Source organism: Thamnophis elegans, chromosome Z (genome assembly GCF_009769535.1).
Source record: "Thamnophis elegans isolate rThaEle1 chromosome Z, rThaEle1.pri, whole genome shotgun sequence".
In the NCBI taxonomy this organism is placed as follows: domain Eukaryota; kingdom Metazoa; phylum Chordata; class Lepidosauria; order Squamata; family Colubridae; genus Thamnophis; species Thamnophis elegans.
This window is the reverse complement of record NC_045558.1, coordinates 46,337,217-46,363,708: the sequence shown is the minus strand read 5'-3', so window position 1 is coordinate 46,363,708 and position 26,492 is coordinate 46,337,217. Positions and strand designations below refer to the sequence as shown.

The window sequence follows — 26,492 nt, the reverse complement described above, 5'->3', positions numbered from 1 at the left end:
ACGTAACAATAATTGCAATTGAATAATAGTTTCAGCCGACATTAGAACCACAGGAAATTGCTTCTCCTTCCTGCAGGAATGGTACTGAACCAAAGAAAAAAAATTCACAGATTGTATATGTGTAACAAAGGCAATACAATAATATTATATTCATAGATCGTGTAACAAAGACTACTATAAAATGGTATAATATTCCGAAAGCTCATTTTACAGCCATCTTCCAAAGAATGTCATAACTGAAGATTTACATACAAAAAGCTCCATTTTGGTCTTAATTACAGCAAATCTTTTCTGATTTTTTATGATGCATCCAAGACGGCTACATTCTCAGATCTTGCTCTATACTCCTCCCACTTACCATTCAATGCCATGTGTTGCTTCCTATTTTCCCTCTGGTCCCAGAAAGCAATAGCACACAGCTGAACATTCCTGGTCTTGGTGCCCAGATGCTGAGATCTTATCAGGCCTGCTCCAATGATCAGATAATAGGAATGGATTTTATACCTGTTTTAGATGTTCCAGAGGTACTCCCTGATAATGATTGAGAATACAGACCTTCCCATCATCTTTGGCCCTCCTTCGACACTCCTTGAACATAACAACTTTGAGTTTCTGATGTCATCATCATGCTAGCCTAAACATCCATCTCCACTTTATTCAGTGATGGCTCATAGGCATGCAGCCTTCTACTCAAAGTAGTATTGGAGCACATGGATCTACCAGCCTCATTTTTCTCCCAGGAAAATTCCGATCATAGTATAAATAGATTTGCTGTGGTGTTGGATAGACAGCCCAGAGATCTAACCACAAATTTAATCAAAAGACATTCATACACTTTTCAGTCATTTTACTTTATATTTACTAGTATGTGTTGTTGGGCAATATTTCCGGATCAATTCAGCAGAACCAGACAAGGCCTAGAATTGTCCTAGAAACCACACCAGATAGCTGGAAAGGAAAAGAAAATTTTAATTTGCAAATAAAAGGACTACCTGGAAGTAAGTTTCAAATGGACACACTTAGGCTTGGAGTGGATCCTCTCTTATGCAATTTTGAAAAATATACATTTTCTTGAATCAATATAATGGGGATGGAAACACATCCCCTTATAAATCAGTCATTAAGAGCAACATCATACATATATCTTCAGGGATCATAGTAACACAGTTCAGTTAAAGATTGCAACCTAAAGATTACAAAGTAAGCCCTATATTTTTCCATAACCTTCCTTCTTACTAAAAACATTCCTAAGGAACTTGATACCAGGGTCTTGCCCATCACCATATTGCTTAGGAAATCCTGTTCTTCGAAACCATTTTGTTGTATACCTCTATTACTGGAATTGGAGAACCCAGGCAATTGTGGTAAGTGAGCTGCCTTATGCTCCATGCTGGGGTATATAATCAGGCGCCTAAGTTTCCAAAGAAGGTCCCTGTTTGTCAAATCAAATGCTGCACTGAGATCTATAAAAGTTGTAAACAGATTACTGGCTCCCTTTAACCTTTTTTGTTTTTTTATTAGATGGCTTAAAATGAAGCAGTTATCAGTAGTGGAGTGAGCTGATCTAAAAGCACTTTGCTTTTGAGGAAGCAAGCCCTTTTTCATTACCCATTTCTCAATCTTATATAAAAAAATACTTGTCATACAATTTTGCTACAATGTCAATTAAGCTAATTAGTTTATAATTTGAAGGATCAGCCCTTTTTTCTCTTGTTGTAAATGGGAATCAAAATAGACATTTCAAGTAATGTCAGTGTGACATTTAAATAACTTTGGGGGATAGAAGACTTCAGAGATTCTTGTTGAGCGTCAGGGTCTGAATAAGCTCTCTCTTGTTCAGTCACCAGAGTGTATTGTGGAGTGGAGGTACAGGTGTCCTGTTGATCATTTTGTGGGTCCTCTAGTCCAGTGGTCCCCAACCCCCGGTCCGCGGACCGGTGCTGGGCCGTGGAGTACCTGGCACCGGGCCGCGCAGCGGCCGGGGGCCATGATCGCTGCAGCGGCCAGGGGCCGCCACCAAAGGACCTTCCCGGAGTTGCTTTTCTGAGCAACGGGGAGACAGAAGGGACAAAGTACCGTCTGTTTTGCCCATGCCACGAGGGCAGCAGGAAGACTAGGACAGGGATCTCCTCTTGGCTCCAGCCAGGGAGAGAAGCAGCAGAGAAAGGTAAACCAGCATTTTATATTTTATTTGCTTTATTTGCTTTGCGCCCGAGTGGGGCGGGGAAAACACCTCGCCAGAGGCTGCTGGAGAACTCTTTCCAAAGAGAGGGTCTGGGAACTGGGCGGGCGAGATTGGAGCGGGGAGCCAGGGAGCGCACTTGCTCCCCTTTCCCATGGCCTGCCTTTCTCCACGGAGCCTGTGGATGCGGCTGCTGGCTGTGCAGGTGGCCTGGAGGGAACCCCCGAAGCTCCTGGCATGGCCCTGGCATTGGAGATCCGCGTTTCCAAAGCGTAGCATTATTTCACTCCTCTTCTGTTTTTTGTGGGGGGAGCTACGAGAAGCGGGTGGTGGCACTTGGGGAATATTTGTGTCCCCGGGAGATCTGCTCTTCCCCGCCCCTTACCTCCGAAGGGGAGGCCAGGCGTGGGAGAGAGTGCTAATGATAATGACCGATTCCCTCCTGTTTCTGTGGGTTTGGGGGGGGTGGGGAGAGAAGGTAGTTGCAGAGCCTGGACTGAAGTTAGGAGGCTGACTCGCTACAATAAGCAGTGACCATTATTTGGAGGAAGAAAAAGCATAGCAGTGCGACGGAGATTCACTCTTTCAGAACCTGCATCATCTTTTTTTTCAAATTAAAAAAAAAGCCTTTTAAACATTCTTATTCCTAAAGGCAAAAAACCCCATGAGGCTTGCTGGAGAATGGAGCGGAGGTGACGTACGAGGGGGAGGCTGGGCGCCATGGTGGGGGAAGCTGTTGCTGAAATAATTCGATCTGTCAGGAACTCGGAGGTGGGGGGGAGGTCAGTGGGAAGCCTTTGCCGGCCCAACGCCAGCCGTAGCTCTGAAGTTGCTTTCCTTTCTACTGAATCCCCTGCTCAGCAAAGCAAGTTGGGGGAAATCCTTTGCGCCGGCTAGAAAAGGTCTTCACTCACTCCCTCTTGCAGCACGCCCCGATGTGAAAAACGCCGAGATCGGCACACTTGGGGCTGCTGCTGCTGTGATGTCCAGGGAGGCTCCGCTGGTCTAGAACCCATCCACGGGGGGAGGGATCGTCTTCCCGAATGGGCTGGTAAGGGGATAGAAAAGGTTTTTCTCCAGTTCCAGGTTTCAGCTTCTTGGCTCCATTATCTCATTATCTCTTTCCAGCTTCTTTTGTTGAGCCTCTAATTAAGGTTCATTTTTATGCCTTAATAAAGATCACCTGGTTAAAAAGAAGGAAGAGGCTCCACTGGTCCGGAGCCCATCTGCAGGTTGGGAAGGAGGGAGAGACAGACAGAAAAACAGACAGACAGAGACACAGAGGGAGATGCACACACAGAGTGAGTGAGTGAGTGAGTGAGTGAGTGAGAAACAGATAGACACACACACATACATATACACACAGAGTGACAGAGAGAGGAAGGGAGGGGAGAGGGATAGAGTGATAGAGAGGGAGGGAGAGACAGACACACACAGTGTGTGATTAAGTGAGTGAGTGAGAGATAGACACACACACACACATACACACAGAGTGACAGAGAGAGAGGAAGGGGGGGAGAGATAGAGAGAGAGAGCTTTCAATTTGTAGGGATGTAACCTGGCTGTTTTTGCCTGCTCTCAAAAAGATGAGCAGGGTTGAACCTGGCTAATAATTGGAGGGGAACCCACCTGGGAATCTCAGTACTGTATATTTAATAGTAAAATATTAAAAATTGTCCAAAAGCAACAATGACAATTTTCATACTACTGCTAAGAAAATTACGACACATCAATAAAATTATAGGAGCTGAGTTTAACTCAAGAGAAACTTTTCTAAAGGTAGACAGTTATATAACAATTCCACAATTCTGAAAGAACAAGCTTGTTCTATATGAAATTTAATGCTACAGTAGAATGAAGTAACACTGAAGGTAAGTGCAGGTAGTCCTCAATGCACGACCACAATTGAGCCCAAAATGGATGTTGTTAAGTGAGAAATTGATTGAGTTTTGCCCCATTTTACAATTTTTCTTGCCACATTTGTTAAGTGAAACAATTTTTTTAAATCAACCCCCCCTCCCCCCATCAATGGTGTCCCTTACCTAAAAGTCCACTGGGTAATTTTGGTCATTTGCTCTCAGATGAACCAATCTCACTGTTGTTGCAGGAAAAAATGGCACAATATTTATTTATTAGACTTATATATGCTGCTTTGGGCTTCTGATGTTCGCTGCAGCGCAAAGGCTCCTGGGCCGTGCGCAAAAGCTCCTGGGCCGTGCGCAAAGGCTCCAGGGAAGAGAGGGAACAACGCCCCCCTACCCCTGCGCGCGCTCAGCGGGCCACGGTAAAATTATCAAAGGCTGACTGGTCCGCGGCGATAAAAAGGTTGGGGACCACTGCTCTAGTCCATTAGTCCATTTCAGGCATAAATAATTGGCTGTAATATTTTTCCCCTGTGGAGGCAGGTATATGGGTGTCCAAGGATAATCTACATTTCTACAATAGTCCTACAAATGAGTGCCAGAAAAGAAGTGGGTTTTTGTTTATCTTTAAATATAACGAGAAAGGGAACAAATGAGACTTTATGCACTTAATAGTTTTCTTGTACTGTTATCTAAGAGGTAACATGGCATCATAATTATTACTTGATGAATACTTCAATTTGTAAAGTTGAGGATACTTTGGGTGGAAAGGTAATAGCATTTAGTGGGAAGGTAACAGCGTTAAGTGCACCTCTGTGTATAGTCATGCTGGCCACATGACCAAGGAAAGTGTCTTCGGACCATGCTGTCTCCCTTGGTTAAGAAATGGAGATGAGTACCACTCTCTAGAGTTGGACACAACTGGACAGGGGAAACCTTTACCTTTTACATACATACATACATACATACATACATACATACATACACACATACATACACACACACACACACATACACACACACACATACACACACACACATCATCATCATCATCATCATCTTAACTGATGGCATTAATAGCAAAAGCATTTAGGCTGGTATTAAATCAATAATTTGATTCTAGACCTTGGGGGTTTGTATTTGTTTTAATTTATATATCAATATCACTTCAAGATAATTAAAATGGTAAAAGATGACCTCAGATAGGCTTCCAATTTATAGCTAGGATTTGTGTCTGTAATTTTAAGGAAGCTGTCTAGAATTTGATTCTAGACCTTGGGGGTTTGTATTTGTTTTAATTTATATATCAATATCACTTCAAGATAATTAAAATGGTAAAAGATGACCTCAGATAGGCTTCCAATTTATAGCTAGGATTTGTGTCTGTAATTTTAAGGAAGCTGTATTCTAGAATGCTTCTTTTTATCTTTGATTTCTTTTTAGAAAACTTCATGTTTGAGTTATAGGAAAGGAACATAATGTTTTTAAAATACTATTGTTATATCACATGTACATTGCAGAAGGTAAGTATGGATGTTTAATTATAGAGTTGTTTTCCATGATCTCACTGATATTAGAAGTGCATAAAAGAAACACATCTAAGTTTTGATTGCTTATCTGTCTGAAAGCCCTCCATCATGTTATACATTTGAAGGAGGAGAAAATATTTGGGAAGATCTGGTGATAGGTGTGTGTGTGTGTGTGTGATGTTTAAAGTGCTAATATAAGAAACCATTCTCAACAATCTAAATTGATCCTGAATAGTGACAAAGAGAAGATTCAGTCAACCTGTGGCCTAGAAAACCAAATTGTTTCTTAACTGAAAGTCATGGTTTTGCAAGGCCATATTCAGAGTTTTTGCATGATTTAGACACTACATTGGATGAACATTTGCTTTCTTTGTATTTTCTTATTACTCAAAGGAGACAGAAATCTTAAGAGACCATTTAGAACAACATGATCTTGGATATGACCTAGATAAGACAGTTACTGCAATAGGATAGCTGCAGTTTTGCTATAGATTTTTGTTGGTGTCAAGGTTTTACTTTATCAACTTGCTACTGCTTTTAAATCTTTACTAATGAAAATCAATCTGAATGGACTATAATGTATCATAAGCTTGATGCTAAATACAGCCATTGAAATTTAAGTGTGCTGTAAAATTTAAGAAAAAATGTATTGTACAATAAAAGGAAATTGTTATAATATTTTAGTGTTTATATTATATTTCATTTGTGAATTTTTGAGCATTTTTATCAAAGCTCAGAAACCCTGTCTCATTTTGTTTTCCTTAAGATTTGCTAGCCTTACTTTTTACTGTTCATAGGCCTTGAAAGTAGCTTACCCAGGGAAGGGAGATAAGGTGTACATTTCAAGGATAGCTTCTCATTAGATAAATTATTCTCAGAAAATTTAGAGGCCCTGGCATGGGAGGAAGACGTTCCTTATATGGAATGATGAGGGTAGAATTGGTTGAATGGGTAAAGGGGTGGCATTGTAAAGGAGGGGCTAATCATGGTGTATATAACCTGTGCTGGAAGAAGGGTTCTTTGCAGCTTCACACCTAACAGCTTGCTGTCACCATCTTTAGGTGAAGAACAAGGGACTTTATGCAATTGGCTGTTTTCTTGATCCCAGCTCAGAATTAGATCTGGTAAGAAATGAAATATTCCAATAATACAAATATCATAAGGGTAAAATAACATTATTAACTATTAACAATTCATAAATAAAACTAAAATGGATTTTTCATCTTTCAAATGAAATAAGCCATAGGGAACAGAATGCAGTTGGTGTCTAAACTGCTTTTTTATAGAAACAACAACAACTTTACAAGAGGGCAAATGTTTTTATTGCTTATTAATAAATGCTTTATTTTAAGCATCTCCTTGATCTTGATACAGATACCAAAATATCTAATTCTGTAAATTCATATCCATTTGTATAGTATTTTTTCAAATTTAACTTTTACATTAAGTCTATTTTAAAATGCTAAATGTGTTATTTTTTCTCAAGTATAAAACTCTTCATTGTTCTAAAATGTAGTAATTATAAATTATTTTTAAAGTGGTAAAATTTTAAATATATCTGAATACAACAGTTTGTGTATTTTTAGAATGAAATATGGCGAAAGCTTTGAAAAAGTCATTTAAGGATAGTTTGGAAGATATAAAAGAACGAATGAAAGAAAAGAGAAATAAAAAATGGGCAAGGCTGGGTAAAGCAAACCAAGTTTTACCTATTAAAAGTAAAATTGCAGGTAAGTATTTTAATATTCTTTTTTCTCTCCCCCCCCTCCAAAAATAGAATTTTTGAAGTTACAATTATCTATCTTTTCTAGATAATTCTGTGGCACAGTTGAAAAACGTCCAAGCAAACAATCGTGCTTTAGCTTTGGCTTTAGAAGAAGAGAGGAGTAAAATGAGGGAAGCACACGATATCATATTGTGTTTAAAGAAAGAGTATCAGAGCTTGAAGTTTCAGAATTTTGACTTACAAAGAAAGCTTAAGTTACAGCAAGAAAAACAACATGCTGAGGTATTTGTTTTAATATGGTTTCAGAAAATAAATTATAAATAATAATTTTAAAATTATTTTGCTATCATATTGTTTTAATTAACTTATTTTTACTTTTATGTTTAAAGAAGCTCATTGAACTTTACTATGAGATGCCTTTTATACCTATTTTATTTTGTTTTGAATTAGAATGGATTCATGGTAGTGAAGAAGATTATTTCTAAAGTTGTTCAAGATCTACTCAGTGCAGCAAATATTCTTGATCCATTAAATGTCTCTTCTGCTAATTTTGTAAGTTTTTTATTCTGTTTGTATGTACATTTGTAATTTATACATCAGTCCAGGCTACTGGAAAAATATTTATATAAATCAAAGTTCTTGACTTATTAGGATCTAAACATTGTCTCAAATGTGAAATGAGATTCAAGTATTACTGAATTACTTTGCGAAAACTCCAAATGTCCTATTCTGTCATTGAATGTTGCAAAACCATATTGGATAAGTTGCAATAACAGATTGATATGTTTATATTTAATTTCTTAAATCCTTTTGGACTTCAAATAGGATAACACTCCTGTTTTCTTCTATAAAGCTCAAGTGTTCTCTTCCTATTTTTTACACCTATTTTTTGCAAAAGTAAAGTGATAGCATTAAAATGAGATTTGATAATATGGGATTTATTTTTAATATTATTGTCTGATGCTACAGCTAGTAACGAGTTGAAAAGCAAACTCTTAATGAAGGTGTATGATCAACATAAATAGAAATTCAGTGTCGTTAGCTGTAGACATTAATTCATGTTAAAAACACAAGTCTTGATTAATGTTTTGTAAGATTTGAATTACACAGGGAGTTTCTATTTTTTATAATGACCTACTATAGTTTTAATTCGTCTTACTGACCTTTCACTGGTAGAATTCTTACTGACCTTTCACAGTAAATTGATCTACAAACTGCTTTTGGAACCCATGTTTAGGCATATTTTTCAAATATTTTATCTGACTCAGTTAGGGATACCCAATAATTTCCAATGTATCTTTAATTTCTTTAGAATACAATTCAGTGTAACTCCAAACCTGAGGAATGTGCTTCTGGAAGTTTAAAGAAGCCTGATTCTTTGTAAGTATACTTCATAAATTTGGATGTTTAAACAAAATAATTGGTTTTTAAAATCTGTTTTAAGAATGCATGAAGTGCTTCAATCAAGCCTAATTTAAGCAGTGTATAAAACCAATTGATACCAGTTAACACAGTGGATTCACACCAACATAATATAAAAGTATAATAAAAAATATAATTATATTACTATCCTGTCACTCAAGCCCTAAAGATCTTTTTTAATGTTCAAGTTGTTAACAACCTCCAAGAGAGTAACAACTTTAGCAAAGGTGAGGTGTGATGTATGAGAACAAGCTGATCCAGAGAAAGGGATCAGGACAAGGAACACCTGCTTTGTGAGCAGGGGTAGGGTTAGGGTTTTCCTTTCATAACTTAATAGTTGAGGACTTTTAGCAGGCATTCTCTGTCCTTTCACTAGATGAGTAGACTAAGCAGAAATATTCAGGCCCTGACAAAATGTAAAAAATAAATTCTACAAGGCAAGTATATTTCGAAATAGATTTGAGGTGTTTGGCTGTTTTCAATTTATTTAATATAAGGAAACTTATGAGTTTTGTATTAATTAATAGAATAGGATTAGTAGTTTAATTTTATTATCCTGGGGCAGAAATAACAAAGCATTATATTATATTATTTAAGTGTTACAAAAAATCATCAGAGATTATGAACCATTTGATTTTACAAGACAATATAATATTTGAAGTTTGATTAGAGATTTTTTTGCGTTAAAATACAGTATAAGTTACATTTGATAAATAACACTTCTTTTATTTCACCTTTTTAAATATATGTTCTTAAAAGATATTACATTTGAAATATTAATTCAAGTTTAATTTAAGAAGCAGTTTTAGAAAGATTAAGAAATTTAATGTATGGTTCTCCAGTGTAACTGTCTGTTTTAACCTAGATATTTAAAGCTATCTAATCTATCTTTCATAGGGCACTTCTAAGGCACATTCTTGCTGTAGAAGTAGGTAAAGAAGATGCAAATGAAATACAAGATAAAGTGGAAAAACTTTATTATTATTCAGATTGTCACTTAAATTTCTGTGATGACATTGAGAATACAGCTTCAGTGTCTCACACAGATACAGGTGAGCTATCCTAAAATTTAGTTTTTAAAAGTGAGGCAAAAACTTTAACTATTGATTTATGCATATTGCAGATTAATCATTTGCCTGCTTAATTAGGAATTGTTCTTAAAAAGCTCTCAAACTATAATTTTTGAAACTCATATTTTAAAAAGTCTATTGTATTATGCAAATGAAGGAAAGTAAAATATATAGTTCCAGTACATAAAAAATAGCTACTAGGATTCTAGAAAAGTAAAATGTCAGTCCCGAGTATGAAATGTATCTATTGTATTTTCAGTATGAAGGGTTTATATACTTACAACAAGCTCAGGTTTTTTTTTAATACAGCATTAAATTGTATTAAACAATACATTATTAAACAAAATAATATCAATCAGTCTTTCATCAGAAGAGGGCCAGATTAAAAGTAGAAAGCAAATACATATAATTAATCTAGTGTACTCTTTAAATAATTACAAAATGTTTTTGCTAGGCCCAGTGATTGATTAATCCATAGTTCATGAGTTCATACATTCCAAAGTTTTGGTATATAGTACAGAAGTCACATTAATACGTTTCTCAAAATTATCTGAATGTTAAACTGGGAACATAGCAGAACAAACCCATATAATAGGTATATGTACCCACAATCATTTTATTTTTCCAAGATAAAGAATTTGATAACTGATCTCTACAGTGTCCAGTAAATATTTAAATAGTAATTGTTTGTGGAATTAAGACTCAATTAATCTAAAAAAATATGCTTAACATTCTTTAAGAGCTTTACTGGTTTATCAGTATGGACTATTCCAACTCCTTATTGCAAATTACTTATATCCATTTTTTAAAAAATAATTGAATGTAGGTTTAAAATTTTTCAAATCTATTTCAATTGATAATTTACAGGTTTTAGATGCTATTAAAGTATCTTACACAGTTCAAATTGTGAAGTCAGACTTGAATGTATTAGAATGCTGCATTTTTAAACATTTATTTGTTTGTTTGTTTGTTTGTTTTGGTGCCTTCAGGTCAGTATTGACTCGTGACTGCCTGGACTAGTCCCTGCAGTTTTCTTGACAAGATTTTCTGAAATGGTTTGCCATTGCCTGTTAAGTAGGTTGTGGGGGAGTGATTGGCTCAATGTTACTCACATGGATTTGTGCCTAAAACAGGTTAAAACTCAGGCTCCCACTTTTAGCCTGATATCTTAACCACTACAATATATCCTCAACATAGAATAATTTTGTTCAACAACAATTCAAAGCTAGGGTGGCTTTGAATAGGGACAATGAGGGACAATTGTAGCCCTGGAAGTTACAGCTGTTGTACCATCAAGTCATGTAATCAAAATTTGGGCACTAGGCAGTTCACCCACTTATGATTGGAGAGTTGCTTCATCTCTCCCCACTGAATATCTGCACTCCATCTATGCCCTTTTGAGTTTCTGCTACCCTAGTTGACCTTTGCCATCTTCTTGTCCCTGTTGCTGACCAAGCATGCCCAGCCTGGACCTGAAGGCTTTCTTTCCCAGACCACTGAAGTTCAATTTCTTTGTTAGGCCTGGGGAAGATGACTTCATATGGCCAGCACTGCTTCGCAAAGAGCCAGAGCAGGTACACTTCATCAGCAATGGGAGCAAGAAGACAACAAAGTTCAGCTGGGATGTCAGGGCCTCAGAATGCAGGATGGCCAGGATGATTGGCTGGGATTTTTTTTGAGGGCAGCTGAAGCTTCCCAGGGCAGCTGTAATTTTTTGCCATGCTGCTGGGTTGTTTGAGGTTTCCCAAGTTGACTGCAATTTTATGCTCATTGGCTGGGATTTTGCACCATACTGCAACTTGGGCTTCTTATAACCCCAGAGTTGCAGTGTGTCAATAACACCTTGAGCTGCAACAGGGCAAGCAGCCCCAGAGCCACACTGATCTGTGGCTCCTGGCCATTCAGCAGGGTAGGGTGCAGGATAGCCAAAAGGGCAGAGATGAGAGAGAATATAATCAATTGGAGGGTGTTGAAAGGGACATGCCTTGGAAGAATCAGGGCTAAGGACCACTGTTCTCTCTAAGGTGCGCGGTTGCACGGCCGCACACGTGGCAAGAAAACCCCACGCAGCAGTTTCTAACTGCCGTGCAGGGGCCTCACAAAATCTAGGGTTAGCGCGGGGACAGTGGCAGGAGTTTACGCGGCACAGCTGGCCTCCTAGGACCTCCTAGGCGCCGGCTGTGCCGCTCATTACCGTCAGTTGCCCTGTGTTCAGCAAAGCAAACGTGGGGAAGTCCTTTGCAGGCAGCTAGAACTGGCCGCCCACAAAGGACCTCCCCAGACTTGTTTTGATGAGCACGGAGCGACTGACAGTAGTTTGTGCCGGCTGCGGCCGCTCAAACTAGCATCAGTCGCCCCTGTGTTCAGCAAAGCAAGCCCGGGGAGGGTGGGTGACCAATCCTAGCCACTTGCGCCTGGCGCTGCGGCTGAAATAAACCCTCAAAGCCCCTGCCGCCACCAGAATATTTGCTGTCTCCTCCTCCAACAGCACTGCCGGATTTGCCACCCGACGCTGCGGCTGAGGTGAAGCCGCCAAAGCTCCCGCCAGCACCCCTGCCCAGCTGAGGTGTTCTGAGCGGAGGAGGAGGCACCGCCGCCGCTGCCATGGGCGGGGGCGCCAGCGGGAGCTTTGGCTGCTTCACCTCAGCTGCAGCGCTGGGCAGCAAATGTGGTGGTGCTGTTGGAGGATGAGGAGGCAGCGGCAGCAGTTATTCTAGTGGCGGCGGGGGGCTCGTTGGCATCTTCAGAGGCAGCCCTGCCCCCAGTGAAAAAACCGAAGATGGAGCAGATCCACACAGATGATGTTGCCGCAACATGACTGGAGGAGGAATTCTGGGAGTTGAAGTCCACAAGTCTTAAAGCTGTCAGGTTTGAAGACCCCTGAGGTTTTTTTTTCCTAAAGGGTTATGGGTGCAAGGATCTTGTAACTTGACAGCTTTAACACTTGCATGCTTCAGTGCCAGAGTTTCTGAGCCAACATGACTGGAGGAGGAATTCTGAGAGTTGAAGTCCACAAGTCTTAAAGCTGTCAGGTTTGAAGACCCCTGGGATTTTTCTTTCTAAAGGGTTAGAGGTGCAAGGATCTTGTAACAACAGCTTTAAGACTTGCGTGCTTCAAATGCCAGACTTTCTGAACCAACGTTTTGGTTGCTAAGCAGGACCGTTGTTAAGTGATACTTATATAACACTTTTAATTAAGCGGGCACCTTGAATAAACATAACTTTGAGTTTCAAATAATACTGATTTCGTTGTTGTCTTAGGTGACATCTGTGAAAAAAATTCAGGTGCTCAGGCATGAAAATGTGCCGCTCAAACACTATACTTTTCTGCTCACACTGAAAAAAAAGTAGAGGGAACATTGTTCAGGATTGGGAAGAACCAAGCCTGAATGGCTTAGAATGATGTCTAAGCTATTGATAAAGTTCCGTTACTGGTAGCAATGGGGACAGTCACAATTGCTGGCATATCACATTTTATGACCATATTGTTAGCAATAGAAATTCTGGCCCCAATTACCATCAAAACAAGGATTAGCTGTACATGAAATGGTTCCTATAATTTATTTTTTCTTGCCTTGAATGAAGGGAAAAAATGTTCATGTAATTGAAAAGCAAAGTGTGGGCATGATGCAGTCAGTTGGGGGCATGACTTATAAGCATGTCCGGAAGATTTGTCAGAGATGGCAGCAGACAAAATTAGGGAGAGAGGCAACAGAAGAGGACTTGTGGAAGCAGAATATGAATGTGCACCAGTTTACTAGAATATGTGGAAGCAACATTTTGGGTACTACTAATTTTTAAAGCCTTAAAAAATAATCAGAAATGCTCTGTCATGATGAATCTATTTGGGTATCAAGATCAGGATGGCAGGCTATTTTGAAAATGTGCCATTATTAGAAACCTGTCTTTCTAGCAAATAAGGAGTAAGTCCTCCTGAGCTACATTCAGGTTATGGAACGCACTTGTTTGGAAGTTATTTTCGGCCTACAGTTTTGGTAATTGAACATTTTTTTAACTATATTTTCCTAGCATTTGAAATGTTGTCTTTAATTTATATTTTTAGAAGCTTTATGACATTCTATTAACTGTCTTGCTAATACAAAGATGTGGTATAAATTAAATAAATAATGTAGTTAAATGTAAGTAATCCATGCCTCATTTGACTGGAAGAATTTCATAGCGACTAAAATTTCATTATTTGCATCTAATAAATTTTATTAACTATACTGTTTACAAAATAGAACTTGTTAATTATTATGGAAAGTATGATTTATAAATCTATACATTTGCTTAACTTTCTAAGTTACTTCTCTTTAAATATAGCTTTGCTGGTCACTGATGCATACCTTAAATTCTAGGTTACCAGAATTATTCCTGTGAAGATCATCCAGATCATGTAAACTCTGGAAGCAGAATTATTTCAGTTGATGAAGACAAGCAAACTGATTATTCTGTATCTAAAAATGTTTCTACCCGTCGTCGTTATTTAAAAATTAATTCCCTCAGTGAAGTCTTTGAATCAGATGATGGCACTCCAGCTATCAGTGCTGATCTTTCATGTTCAAAGAATAATAATAATGAAAATTCTGAAGAAATATCTATTAGTCAGGAGGACAAGCACAGTGTAAACATTGATAAATGTGAATCAGATATGCAAATTGAATCTGATAAAAGTGATTCAGATACACAAATTGAAAAGGCCACAGCTTTTTCAGAACAAAGTAATTTTAATAATAATGGTGGCTTTAAAACTAAAAAAGGGAAGGGTCAGAAGAGAAAATTGGTCACCACAAAAAATGTGCCCAAGGCAAGATCCAACAAAGACAAAAACTGCAATAAGCATGCCGGACCTAAACAAAAAGCAAATACATCCATTCCTTCCAATGATGCTTATGACTTTATTAGTGAAGAATCTGTTCATATAACACCTTTCCGGCAAAACAAACAAAATGAACATGTTGATGACAAAGAGTATACAAAAGGAGAAATATGTAGTGGTGAATCGTCTGTTTCAGAAGAAGATCCTAACGATAGTCTCTATGTGCCTTACTCAAAAAAATCAAAATCCAATGAAACTTTAAATACTGGAACAGATGTAATCCCACTACGCACAAAATTACGATCCAAGAAAACTGTGCCTGAGCAACATGATATAAATCCTGAGGGGGAAAACAGGAATACTAAGATATTTGAATCTTATTTGGGTAAGAAAATTATTGCTTTCTATGTCTATTATTATAGAAATGTATTAGTTTAGGACATAGTTCTCAATATCCAGTACTGGAATCAAAAATAGTACATAGTTGCAGATTCTAAAAATTGTGTGCATTTTTGCTAATACTTTTCAAAATATTTTTTTTAAATAAATATGCACAAATGCATTGTTTCCTTGGTCTTCCCCTTGCAATATAAGCTTTAAAAATTTACCATACTTTGAAGTAGCCAACAAAGCATTGAACTTTTGTTTTAAATGAACAAGCTATAGTAGTCATCATTTAAGAACTAAATATTGTTTATATTCAGTAATATATTCAAATTTTAAAGCTGAGTTCACTTCAGATTAGCATTGCCTGAAACTGGAGGGGGAGATAATAATGGTAGCTATCGGGGAAAGTGACAGTAATTTCTTTCAACAGATGAATCATCTGAGGCACTTCAAAAACATCATCTCAATGATATTACCAATGTTGCATCAACTTCTTACCAAACAAGAATTTCTTACCTAGCCTTGGGTACCATAGCAAAAGATGCTACTCACCAAAGACGTAGAAGTACTAGTTACGTGAGTTATAAGGAGCCAAGTCTCAGTGGGTTAGTATCTTTGTTTCTGGATTCTCTCAAAAGTAAATTATATAGCCTTATGGTTTTTCTTACTGTAAGAACTACATTAATTTCACATTTTTGTTATTATTTGAATTGTTTCAATTTATAAATTTTACAAAAAAAAAATCTAATTTGTTTTGATAGGAAACTTAGAAGAGGAGACCCGTTTACAGATACCAGCTTTCTGAACTCTCCCATTTTTAAAGAGAGAAAGAACAACAAATCCAAATCTCTTAATAAAAAGATGCTGTCCAGATACAATGAAGCATTTGTTGGTTATTAAGATACTCATAGAATATCCTTAGCTTCTCATTAATATTATGCTGAAAGTATATTAACTAAAATTCTGGAGATGGAGCTTTTTGCATGTTTCTGATCTAGATTTATGAATATTGATATTTTATATCACACATCCACTGACTTCCAGAATGTATCTATTCAGAAAGATGTGAATAACCTATTGTCATTTTAATAGGAGCTACTTCCTGAACGTGATAGAAAACAATAGGTTTGAAATGCAATTATCATTTATTTGCTAACAAATGCAGTTTATTTTAACAGTCTGTCATTAGAAATAAACTTGTACTTTCTAAACTATTATTTATATGTCATTTATAATAAAACATGAATAATTTTGATTAAAGGTAATTTGGTTTAATTATCAATGACAGTTTCAGTCTCCATATTTTTGCAACTATTCTAACAGTTTGTAAAAAATAAGCTGAATATGTTAACTTGTAGGTTTATTAGGAATAAACACCAGTGAATACTAGTAGTTCTGAATGAATGTGAGTTGGCTTATATTTCACAGCTATCCAACTTCCACATTGTCATAAGTCTTGTGGGATGTGATGTATCAAGTTATGTGCTAGTATTTTTATTCAGTTATTTCAAAGCAACTATTAGTCTTCTAATAGCACTTACAGCAAAGAGAAAGATAAGTAGAAACCTAACCGTATTTACTTTTAGTACAAGAATTTCAACTAATAGTTATATCCAAAATTGTTTTTTTTCTGGTCTTTTGTGTCTTTAGATTGTAAGCCTATGGTATCAGTGATTTAACTAGTTTTTCTAAGTAGATATCTTTTAAGGAAAATGTAAAAGTCATAAATAACATGTTTTGATTTCACTTGAAACTTATATTAATCTGTATGAAATCTCGAAATTCCATTGAATTTGCTACTGCACAGTGAGTTCCAGTTCTTATTACCTGAAGGTGTTATAGTATACTTATATTCCATTTCATAAAATGAGGGTACTCTACAAACAATGAGTATGTCTGGTATTTTTATATGCAAATTACAAAATAGCACACAAGATCAATGTTATACATATAATTTAAAACCATTTTATACCAGTACAATAAATAATTTTACAAATGTAAAATTTCAGTTAAAGTATTTAAACACATACTGTGTATAACTTTATTGCACAATATCTATGAAAATAATCTTTAAATTAGGAACCAAAATGTTCTCAATATAGAAGAGACTCTAATTTCAAGACAATAAGAATCTTTGAAAATAACACTTTCACAGGATATCAAGCTTTAGAGGTGACTCTGTTGGCCCAGTTTACAAAATACATGAAAATTACTATTTAAATATTCTAAAACAAAGTTGCATCATTGTACCTTAAATACAAAGCTCATTCTGGTTTATATAAAGCGCTAAGGCATTTCTATATTTCTATTTTATCTATTATGTACCATTTCCTTCTAGCAATGTTCATCTAATCTGAATAAAACATTACTATAGGCATTGTGCCAAAAAAACCTCCTTTGTAATGTCATTTGTTACCTTCTATAAGTTTACTAGTGAAATATTTCAGCATGAACAGTGTCTGTTTGTATGTACATGTGCATGTACACACACACACATATACATACATAAACATACTAGGGGTATTTTACTTTCCCCTCCAGTGTTGAGATACATTGTAGAATTGAGTGGTTAATGAGTATGGCTTCCCTAATAACTAATGATATGAAATGAAGTTTATTTCTTATGTATAATGTAAGAAATAGCTCAAATATATATGGAATTAATAACAAAATTCAAGTTCCTAATTTTTAAAAACTGGTATTAATCCAAGTAGAAATTAACAGTGGGATAAAGCTCTACTCAAAGCTGCTTTTATAAATTATTTTATCTATGGCAAGACACAAAATTATACGCTATGTGGCATTGGGCTGGGTGCAGTCAAATTTTGAGCTAACCACTAAACTCTATCAATCTTGTTAGTTGTGCCTTCAGATTTTAGTATGTTTCCCATCACTTTATAATGCAAATATCTATAGAAAAACTGCATATCAGCCTCTATTACTAAGTGGGAGATATTCTCATCTACACTAAAATTAGATATGGTTTCTTATCAATCAGGTATTACTGATTCCATTGCGCAGTTTAGTATACATTCTTCAATGATGTATGCTTTAGTTCAGGGGTCTCCAACCTTTTGGAGGGATCATACCTCAGGGAACACCAAATCCATAATTTTAAGTCCCGCTGACCCCTGGGGGGAGGGGAGGCTCAACCGCCTTTGGGCCTACATGTCTGCTTCTACAAGACCTCCAGGTGGGAGGCCCAAGATAAAGCACCTTGTCCCAGGCACACAGCCTGGAAACCTCTTGTGTCCCTTCTCTCAAGACATTTGGTCAATCTGAAGGAAAACAAACATGGACAGACTGACGGTGGCTTGCTGACATTGGTGGGAAAGTCAGTCCCCAATTTCAGAGCTGTAGTAGTCACAGGACTGGCCCATTGGTCATCCTGAAGCAGCTCCACCACCCAGGTGTACCGGTTGGTGACCACTGCTTTAGTTGTATATGCATTTATCAAAATATACCCTCCTCAGGGGTAAGGTCTATTTGAGAATTCAAATTATTGTCCATTCCACCCACTCATTACAGCACCTACTGTATTTTTGCAAAATGGCTTTCATGCATAAAGATCCATACAAATCTATAAAGACAAAGCTATTGCTAGATTGGGTTCAATAGTAGAAATAGTACTTTTCTAAATCTACTAAAAGACTAAGCAACAGTTGGGAGCTTAATACAAAGTCTGATGTTCTTTTCAGAACTTGACCTAAGTGAAAATGATGCTACATTTTCCTTGAAATGCAAATATTAGGAGCTAAGGTCCAATCTGAGCCAGTCATTGGGACCAGAAACGTAGTCTTCCAAGCTTTCAGACTTAAGCTAGAGCCCATTCTCAGAAACCCATTCTGAGCCCTGAGAATGGGTCCAGTACGAGTCTAAAAGTTTGGAAGACTAAATCTCTGGTCCCAGTGACTCTCAGATTGAATCCTGCAACATCCTGGGACATGTGTAGTTTCCTTCATTCTAACAACCAAATTCACAGAAGAAATTAAACTTCCATCTAATAAGGGAATTCCTTTCTTGTAGCTTAAGCACCTCCTCTTAGTGAATGTTTTATTTTCATGTGTCTGTATCTGTGTGTGTGTGTGTGTGTGTGTGTGTGTGTATGTAAGTGTGTGTAAAAATAAAATTGTATATGTATTAGTATTATATATAATTCATAATATATAATTTATTTCCCCCTTCATTAACATCTTTGCTGTAAAAATAATCCATTTTTCAATCTGATACATTAAACTTAAACATTCACTGCTTGGAAATTTACCCTTTCCAAATCTCCAAACAGTTTGTGCAATACATCTAATAAAAATTGAATACACCGCAAAAGGGCATGCAAGTGTACATTTAAAAATACTTTAATAAAATAAACTCTTCTATATTACATGTTTAAAAGTGCTAGTTAAGAAAGTTTTATTTTATAAACAAGTTTCAAATCTAGTGAAAGAACTGCATATTTTGCTGTTACATTAGGCATCTTAATTGCATGAGAAGAAAATTATTTGTCAATTAATCCAGCTTCTTTAATTTTTGTGTAGAAGAATTTCTCCAGTATATTGGCACATTTATAATATTCACTTTCAGGTGGGTTGTACTCTCTGCAGTTAGTAAACACTCGTTGCATATCTGCCATGAACAATTTCTTAGATACATAGTATCTATTCTTCAGTCGTTCACTCATAGTTTTCAGATCTGTATAAGAACAAACATCTTATTAGAATATCATTTGGTTCTGTGTTTCCCCCCCCCCCTGTAATGAAAAAATGGCTGTTCACTGAACTTCAGTTATTTCAGTGCTACATAAAATCACAGTTTATATACATAATCACGCCATCTTTTTGCAGCTGAACCATAATTCTTTATAAATTATAATGAATCTGCCATCCAATTGTAAAAAATGAATGTTGGCAGGTATTCTGTTGTTTTTAGGAACGGGGTGAGTAAAAATAAACTCACTGGAAGAGAATGCTGCCCTTTAAAGTACCTAATTATTTTTGGGCAAAACAGCTTTCTATAAGCAGATAGCTCTCCTTAAATCTATTTTTGAACAAACGGATGAGAGCTGATAACACAGGTAAACCCAAACAGAAAAATCCCTTGCATGAGCTCCTACACAGGATTCTTCAAGATCACTTTCCTACATATCTGCTTTTTCTAATGCAGGTATCACTGACATTACACTGAAAAAAAGTTTCTGATGGTTGTGCAAAATTGATGGAACAAGCACACTTTTACAGTTCCATATTTTAAAATTTATTTTCACTTTCTGTAAAGGCCTTTTAAAAATACTAATGGCATTACCCATAGGAAACCTTATAACTTCATAATATCCAGGAGCCTCTGTTCTCTTCACTGGTTCCATGAAAGGCCAAGCACTTTGGTGGCTCTAGGAAAAAAAGTATTACTGATCAATGTTATGTATCAGAAAACATTTCATGAGATTTAGAAAAACAAAACATACCTTGACCTGTTGTAGAATGTTTTTTAGCGTGCTGTAAAGTTGATCCAGATCTTTGGGTTCTTTACTTAAAACAAAATGCAAATAAGATTAAAATGTATGATCTGTATGGTTCTTTTAATTAGCCAACAACCCACCAATGATAAACTATTAATGACAAAACTATTCTGCTGAGAAATACATATCCAATTATTTTTAAGAAATGTATTAATAGTCAATTTGAAAAGTTTTATTTAATTTATTTTACTTAACAATGCTTACCTCTTATCTTTATTACTTGGTTTCCAGCCAGTCTCTCCTATGCAATAAGCAATATTAAAGCAAAAGGCAAATAAAAATGATAAGTTACAATTTACAGTTTTAAATCCATATACTCTTTTTTAGAGCAAGGCTGTCCAACTCACGACCCACAGTCTGGATGCGTCATGAGCTGGCCATGCCCATGTCCAGTTTAGCAAAGGGTGGGGGGAAGTCCCGATACATCAAGTGACAACACCATGACAACGCAAGTTTGATACCCCTGCTTTAGAGGATAAGCCAAAATTCAGATATAACTGAATATTTTAAAGAACAAACTCCCAACAATTCATTAATATCTACATACAAATCAGTCAAAAAAGCATCAGAACTACCAGTTTTTATTTTTAATTCCCAAAGTATTATAAAAGTAATGATAATTATTTATGTATTAATTTTGGTTAGTAACAAGAAAATAAATAATCCTGTCATGATACACAATTAAAATACATAATTGTCAGTAAAATTTTATAAATAACCAAGAACTATAACATTTCTGGAGAAGAGAATCTAGTAGTTTAAATTAAACCACTATTTGCAGAAAAAGATAGAAATAACTAAACATGACCTTGGCAATATAACAAAACAACTAAAAGCACAGGGTACATACTAATTCCAGGAATACTTTCTATTGGAATCTGTCGAACTCCATCTTTGAAACAAGAAAGGCCAGGATAAACTTTCTGAATCTGTGCTTGCTTCCTTTCAATTAATTTTTTAATGATCTAGAATAAAGACATAAAAAAATAGAAATATAAAAAATAATATTATTTTAAATGAGATTAATTTTTGAACAGGTTCATATTTGAACAAGTTCAGTAAAAAGTGAATAAAAATGAATATTTACAGGGGAATGAACAAATGATCTGAAATATATAAATTATCTAAGATATTGATGTTTGTAAGCCATTTATCCAATGAATTAAATGCAAACGTGAATGTGGAACCTCTGAAGCACATATTTATCCAATTTGCTTCTTTGATGATATTGAAGAACACCACAATCATGCATGATCAATGCCTACATTTAGTGTTATATTTCTCACACTAGTCTTCCTCTTCTAATTGGCCTTGATAGTTTGATTTGGCACGGTGCTGCTAGTACCAGGTGGTTCTCCCAGCTATTGGAAGAAATGTTGAATATGTATAGTTGCAGGTGCTGATAACCTTAGGCATCCAGGGTTTCATATAATTAGAAATATAATTGGGCTCTTCAGACCTGTTCAGAATCCAGTCTCATTGGAAATTCGGGAAGATGTTCACAGCCAACTGGCTTTTTCCCCACCACTACAGTATTTGCAGATTTCTCCCACCCACCCACCCACCCATTCAGAGGTCAGTCACAGAGAAAAAGCAGCAGAAGAGCAGGACTGGAAAGGGTAGTGGGAAAGCAAATTTTTAGGCTCAAAATTAAGAGCATATGAAGATCCAAAATATCTGAAAATCTTGATTTTTAAAACCTTCATTGCTCAGATAGTTTGTAGAGGCAATGCAGACAAACATTATTATTAGGATTAACGAGGAATTAGTGATATTTTTGATTTATTAGAAACGTAGAGCTCATTCTGAGGTAGCCTGCTTGTATTCACTCTTGCTTGCTGAACATAGGTGGGGGGAAATTTTCAAGTAACTTCAAAGCTTTTCTTCCTATGATAGATTCACATTTTCAATTCCCATCCCAGAGTTATGTGCCAGCAAGTCAAGGTCAGTTCTTGCAGTCTCCTTACCACAGCTGGACCATGAAGTCATGGTGTCAAGTTTTTATAAAAAACTATTGGATTGTTATTAGTGGGGAGCTTCCGCAGTGGAAGCTAGTGCTGGGTACTGTTGAAAAAATAACTGCGCTTGAGGCATCTCTGTCTATTAAGGAGGTCCTGACAACCTGTAAGAGATTTATAATACTATCTTGCTTGTTATGTATGCTTTTTAAGTTATGCTTTCAAATGTGTTTGTTTGAGATAATAAAGCTTAAAATCCCTTTATTTACTGGAGTCTCTAGATTGAGAAGAACCAATTGCCTGGGCATGTGATCATTGCCCTAACACTTGGCAAAACACAATTGGTAACAAAGATGGGATCTAGTGACAATGCACTGGTTTTGGGAAAGAAAATCTGCAAGTCAAGACTCAGCACAATGTCTATGAACCAGTGGCTCAAAACTTAAACCACCAGTTGACTTCACCTTCATGCTTACAGAAATTGGCACAATTTGGAGACTCTTCTCCTAATGCAAAACTTCACTGCTTATTATTATTGGGAATGGGAGAGAAGATGGGGAAGAAGTCAGTGGATGGACTAGTCCAGGGCTGCCAAACTCCCGCTTGCTAATAATAATAATAGTGCTCCATAATGCTTAGGAGCAATTAGAAGCTTCTCAGTAAAAGGCATAGTAGCAAACTGAAGAAATCATCACTTATAAAAGTCAGCAGACCCTTTTAAGAGAGGCACTGAAACATGCATAGGAATTCAGCAAACAAGCAGAAACTATGGCTGTTCAGATTGCAAAATTAAATTAAATTAAAATTAAAGCCCCATAAACAGTTAAAGAAAGGCTACATATCCAATCTTTATAAAGACAGACCTCTTATATCATCCCAGAAGTGAAATGTAGAAACCTGAGATGGATATATGTGGAATTTGATGATGAGGAATCCAGTTTGACAGAGGATAAAGAACTTGAGAATGTTTGGGTAGCTAACATAGGACACTTGGTCACTAATAAACCTACGGTACCACCTGGCAATCCAGAGGTTGCTCAAGCACCATGAACTGGCAGAGATTATACTCAGCTGGAATCAGTTAATGGGTCTAAGATATTAACAGGCAGAAGTCAGGAGAGGCCCATTTAATGAAAGGAGCTCCTTTCTATATGCATAGTCCCTAGATAAATCCAGGGCTGGGAATATCGATAGGGAAAGTCATAGTGTTGATAGAGCAATTAGGAGATGCACAGAGAAAAAAAAATGCTCCCAAGCCTTTTACCTAAGTAGCTAAGGAGGGTGACAGTTTTGAGAAAAGAGAATCCAATATTAGAATCTCACAAGTAAAATGTTTATAGAACTTCTTAAAAAGGTGTGCCAAAAGTAGATATACATTGCCTTCCAAACTTAGAGTAGTATAAAAGGTGGAAAGAAAAATGTTCCCCTGATGGGAAAAGAGGGTCAAGAAAATGCACAGGTGAGGGAAACTATCCCAACTGCCCCACCCGAAGAGCAATTATGTCGCTCTCTACCTAGAATAGACATTGAGAGTGCAGGATGCCCAGCCTTTGGATTAGCGATGGTAAGACTCCAGTGGTAAGGGTAATAAAGACAGCAATCCCTGGAGACCAACACCTTAATTTACACCCATAACAATTTACTGATCTACTGTGTTTATGAATTATTTCAGATCCCAGTGTACTGTTTTGCTTTTAAAATTCCAACTATTTTAATGGGAAGAGCAAAATTGACACCTGTTCTGACCCAGTTCTCCAAACATACAAACCTTCTGTAGTTGAAGCAATGATTCCTTTATTAGGAGCGCCAGCAGCCCCAGCAAAAAGTTTCTCTTTTATCACAGGCTAACAAGTCTGTCTGGCAGGGAGATGAATAGTTATCTGCCACATCTATTCATCTCCGCCTCCTGCCTTTTATCCCCAGAGCTAGGGTGGGCTTTCACTAGCAGTGGTGGCTCTTCCTTCCCAAAAATCAGACTATGAATTCCACTGTTCTCCTCTCCTCTGTCTTCTGCACATCCACACGTCAGGCACTAAACCCAGCTGTCCCTACTCTTCCTCATCAGCCACCTTTAGACCTGGAGGCTGATGGACGGCCCAGGCTCCATCTCTGTCTCTCTCTCCGCCAGCTACATTCCCTCTTTCCTTTCAGGTTGCCTTGATGCTAACCATGACTCCCCTCCTCATCTGATTCGGCTGTTTGAGGGGGCGGCAGCCAATAGGCCATGACAACACCTTTGAAAATACCCCCACAATACAGTTAAACAATACTGGCTGAAGGAGAGGCGGGCAATAAAGAGATATCTTAAATCATACAGGGGGGTGGGGGCTTCAGAAAGTTGTAATTTTAAGGCCAGACATATCTCCTTTTAATTTCTTTGCATGGCCTCTGAAAAAGCTGACAGGACAAGGAGAATGACAGCAGATTACTGTCAATTAATTAACCATGCCCCATTACTTTCAGCAGTGTCTGTAACTTTTATACAATGTATAAATATTAATTATTGTACTTTTTGTCTTTAGTAATGTATTTGAAGACATTTAATACAAAGATAATGAAATCTGATGTGTTTTTGCTTTATAAAGTTTAAACTATAATTCAGTGTGTACATTTGTCCACTGTAACCGTTATCGTTATCGTTCATTATCGTTTATTAAACTTGTATGCCGCCCTATTCCCAGGAGGGACTCAGGGCGGCTAACAAACCATAAGGAATGGGGACAATATAAAGAAAACAAGACAAAAAACAAAATATAGAAAACGGAATTAAAAACTCACAACAGCCACGCAATTCAAGGTGGGGCTGGGAACTCATCAGCCCCAGGCCTGCCGGAACAGCCAGGTCTTAACGGCTTTGCGGAAAGCCTGAAGGGTGGTGAGGGTACGAATCTCCACGGGGAGATCGTTCCAGAGGGCCAGAGCTGCCACAGAGAAGGCCCTCCTCCGGGTGGTCGACAGTCGACATTGGCTAGCTGATGGAACCCGGAGGAGGCCTAATCTGTGGGATCTAATTAGTCGTAGGGAGGTAAATTGGCAGGAGACGGTCTCTCAAGTACCCAGGTCCGATACCATGTAGGGCTTTAAAAGTAACGACTAGCACCTTGAAGCGTGTCCGGAGTCCAATAGGCAGCCAGTGCAGCTCGCAGAGGATAGGTGTAACGTGGGTGTACCAGGGTGCACCCACAATCGCTCACGCGGCTGCATTCTGGACAAGCTGAAGTCTCCGAATGCTCTTCAAGGGCTGCCCCATGTAGAGCGCATTACAGTAGTCCAGTCTTGAGGTCACAAGGGCGTGAGTGACTGTTCTGAGGGCCTCCTGGTTCAGGTAGGGCCGCAATTGGTGCACCAGGCGAATCTGGGCAAATGTCCCCCTGGTCACAGCGACAAATGGTGTTCTAAAGTCAGCTGTGGATGTAAACAGAATGTTGGGTTGTTGTCAAATTTATATACCAGTACTTTATTCCTTCCGTTCTTTTAAAGCCATGGAAAGGAAAGGCTAACAATATTTTATAGAGAGTCATTTGATGTGGTGATTGAAGGCACCAGAATAGAAACAGTTTTGGCTTTGCTTCTTTTCATAGAATCCAATTGGGAACTTAGGACCACTTTCAATGCATATGGGTGCACTCAGCTCCCATGCCCACATTATTTTTTTGCATGTTTCTGTTTTCCAATAAATGCCTAATTCAGTATACAACCTCTGATCCCCTGGGGTAGTAACCTACTTTTAATTGTCTCTCAGATGGATTTTGGCTGCCCCTTTCACAAAATTTTGCATAGCTGTATGCTTTTGATTTGGGTGTGGTTATAGCAAGTTCTGCCACATTATTATAATCAATTTATTTTCATGTGTTCTCATTTAAGATACATGCCAGAAGTAGAAGCAACATTATCTGCTTCTATTTTCTTTTGACAACTCTGGGCTGGCGATTGTCCTTTAATTTTTCATTTGTTTTTAAATCAATCTTGACTCTTAGCATTGGTGGCAACGTTTTGGGAAGTGGTTTGCCAATGCTTCCTTCCTA

General features: G+C 37.3%; 2 protein-coding genes across 7 annotated transcripts in view; one reads left to right on the top strand and one right to left on the bottom strand.

Moving 5' to 3' along the window:
• The window catches only part of SGO1 (shugoshin 1), a 35,699-nt gene extending 18,050 nt beyond the window's left edge, over window positions 1-17,649 (top strand). For 2 of the 3 annotated variants that reach the window (XM_032238238.1, XM_032238239.1), the window contains 9 exons: window positions 6,635-6,697; window positions 7,160-7,303; window positions 7,385-7,581; window positions 7,750-7,851; window positions 8,612-8,679; window positions 9,619-9,773; window positions 14,150-14,995; window positions 15,428-15,602; window positions 15,759-17,649. In XM_032238238.1, coding sequence (XP_032094129.1) covers window positions 7,168-7,303; window positions 7,385-7,581; window positions 7,750-7,851; window positions 8,612-8,679; window positions 9,619-9,773; window positions 14,150-14,995; window positions 15,428-15,602; window positions 15,759-15,897 — 1,818 coding nt within the window. In that variant the 5' untranslated portion in view covers window positions 6,635-6,697; window positions 7,160-7,167 and the 3' untranslated portion in view covers window positions 15,898-17,649. Of the gene's footprint in view, window positions 1-6,634; window positions 6,698-7,144; window positions 7,304-7,384; window positions 7,582-7,749; window positions 7,852-8,611; window positions 8,680-9,618; window positions 9,774-14,149; window positions 14,996-15,427; window positions 15,603-15,758 lie in introns of all 3 variants that reach the window. The other variant, XM_032238240.1, reaches the window with a different exon arrangement.
• The window catches only part of KAT2B (lysine acetyltransferase 2B), a 76,947-nt gene continuing 68,082 nt past the window's right edge, over window positions 17,628-26,492 (bottom strand). For 3 of the 4 annotated variants that reach the window (XM_032238236.1, XM_032238233.1, XM_032238235.1), the window contains exons 14-18: window positions 21,360-21,474; window positions 20,714-20,750; window positions 20,456-20,519; window positions 20,296-20,380; window positions 17,628-19,686 (exon numbers count right to left, since the gene is read on the bottom strand). In XM_032238236.1, coding sequence (XP_032094127.1) covers window positions 19,493-19,686; window positions 20,296-20,380; window positions 20,456-20,519; window positions 20,714-20,750; window positions 21,360-21,474 — 495 coding nt within the window. In that variant the 3' untranslated portion in view covers window positions 17,628-19,492. The remainder of the gene's footprint in view (window positions 19,687-20,295; window positions 20,381-20,455; window positions 20,520-20,713; window positions 20,751-21,359; window positions 21,475-26,492) is intronic. The other variant, XM_032238237.1, reaches the window with a different exon arrangement.